This window comes from Vairimorpha ceranae, assembly GCF_000988165.1.
Source record: "Vairimorpha ceranae strain PA08 1199 chromosome Unknown NODE_399, whole genome shotgun sequence".
Classification (NCBI taxonomy): domain Eukaryota; kingdom Fungi; phylum Microsporidia; family Nosematidae; genus Vairimorpha; species Vairimorpha ceranae.
Window position 1 is genome coordinate 115 of NW_020169694.1, and position 1,183 is coordinate 1,297.

The 1,183-nt window shown below is 21.0% G+C and overlaps 1 protein-coding gene across 1 annotated transcript; it reads left to right on the plus strand.

The window, feature by feature from the left end:
• Positions 1 to 216: 216 nt before the first annotated feature.
• AAJ76_399000331 (hypothetical protein) lies at positions 217 to 1,183 on the plus strand (the record flags this gene model as incomplete). Its single annotated transcript, XM_024475454.1, has 1 exon — positions 217 to 1,183. A coding segment is annotated over one exon (967 nt), but the record flags the coding sequence as incomplete, so codon positions are not given.

Here is a 1,183-nt window from a genome sequence, read left to right on the forward strand (position 1 = left end):
TCTTAGTGACAGATAAAAATTAGAAAGTTTTACTTAAATTATAATTTTTATCTAAATTTTGTTAAATAATAGAAAAAATAAAGACTGATACATTATTTTAAAAAAAAGATTTTTTGTTTTATTTCTTTTAAAAAACAAATATATTTTTAATTTATTACCAAAAAAGGAAAATCTATTTTTTATAAAAAAGTATAAAATGATTTAAAAATTATACCCATGAAATTTTTATTTTTGATAGTTTGTCTTTTGTTTTGTGAAGATTTAGAAGTTTTACTAAGAAAAAAACTTGCAGAAGAAAGGTTTGAACCAGTACATGATGATTTTTTTCAAGGTAATTATAACATTGTTTATATAATTAGTTTAAAAAATAAGAAACTTTATTGTACAAGAAATACGATTAAATATGGTAAACTTGAATGCCCATCGGCTTCAGAACACTGGAATTATAATGGCTATAATTCTTTATCACGCAAAAAAAATAACGCTATAAAAGAATTTATTTTTTGTAAAAGTTATACTAAAATGTCTTATATACAGTTCAAGGGGTTTAATTTATATGATATAAAATTTCATAATTTTCGTAAGGTAATATTAAATGAAATAAAATCAAATCAATCACTTTTAAGTATAATTCCAGATTTAAATTATTTTAGTGATGATATATCGAATTGGAATTTATTAGCTTTAGATGATGATTATCAGCCAGTAATTTATATTCCATGTATTAAAGATGGTAGATTAGATACAATAAAAATACCAGGGAAAGATCTAAATCTGGTAGATCATTTAAAAAATAATTTATTGCAAGTAATAAAATATGACATTGATCAAGAAAAGTTTAATAAGTTTTTTGATAATTTTGATTTTGTTAAATTTGAATATTTCAACAAAATTAAGGATATTGGTTTAATTAATAATTCAATTATATGTTATGAAATGATAAAAGATAAATATCGTATTATAAATGAGTGCTTAGATTGTGATCAAAATAATATGTGCAATGAATGTAACAAGAAAATAAAACAAAATCAAGATTTAAAAGACATTCTTAGCAAATTTAAAAAATTTATTGATGAATTTTTAAATATTACCTCGGCCAAAGCATGTGCAATTATGATTTTGTATAATACACTTTCAAAGGATACCATTAGGGATATCATTGGTAGAATTACTAGTAAAACAG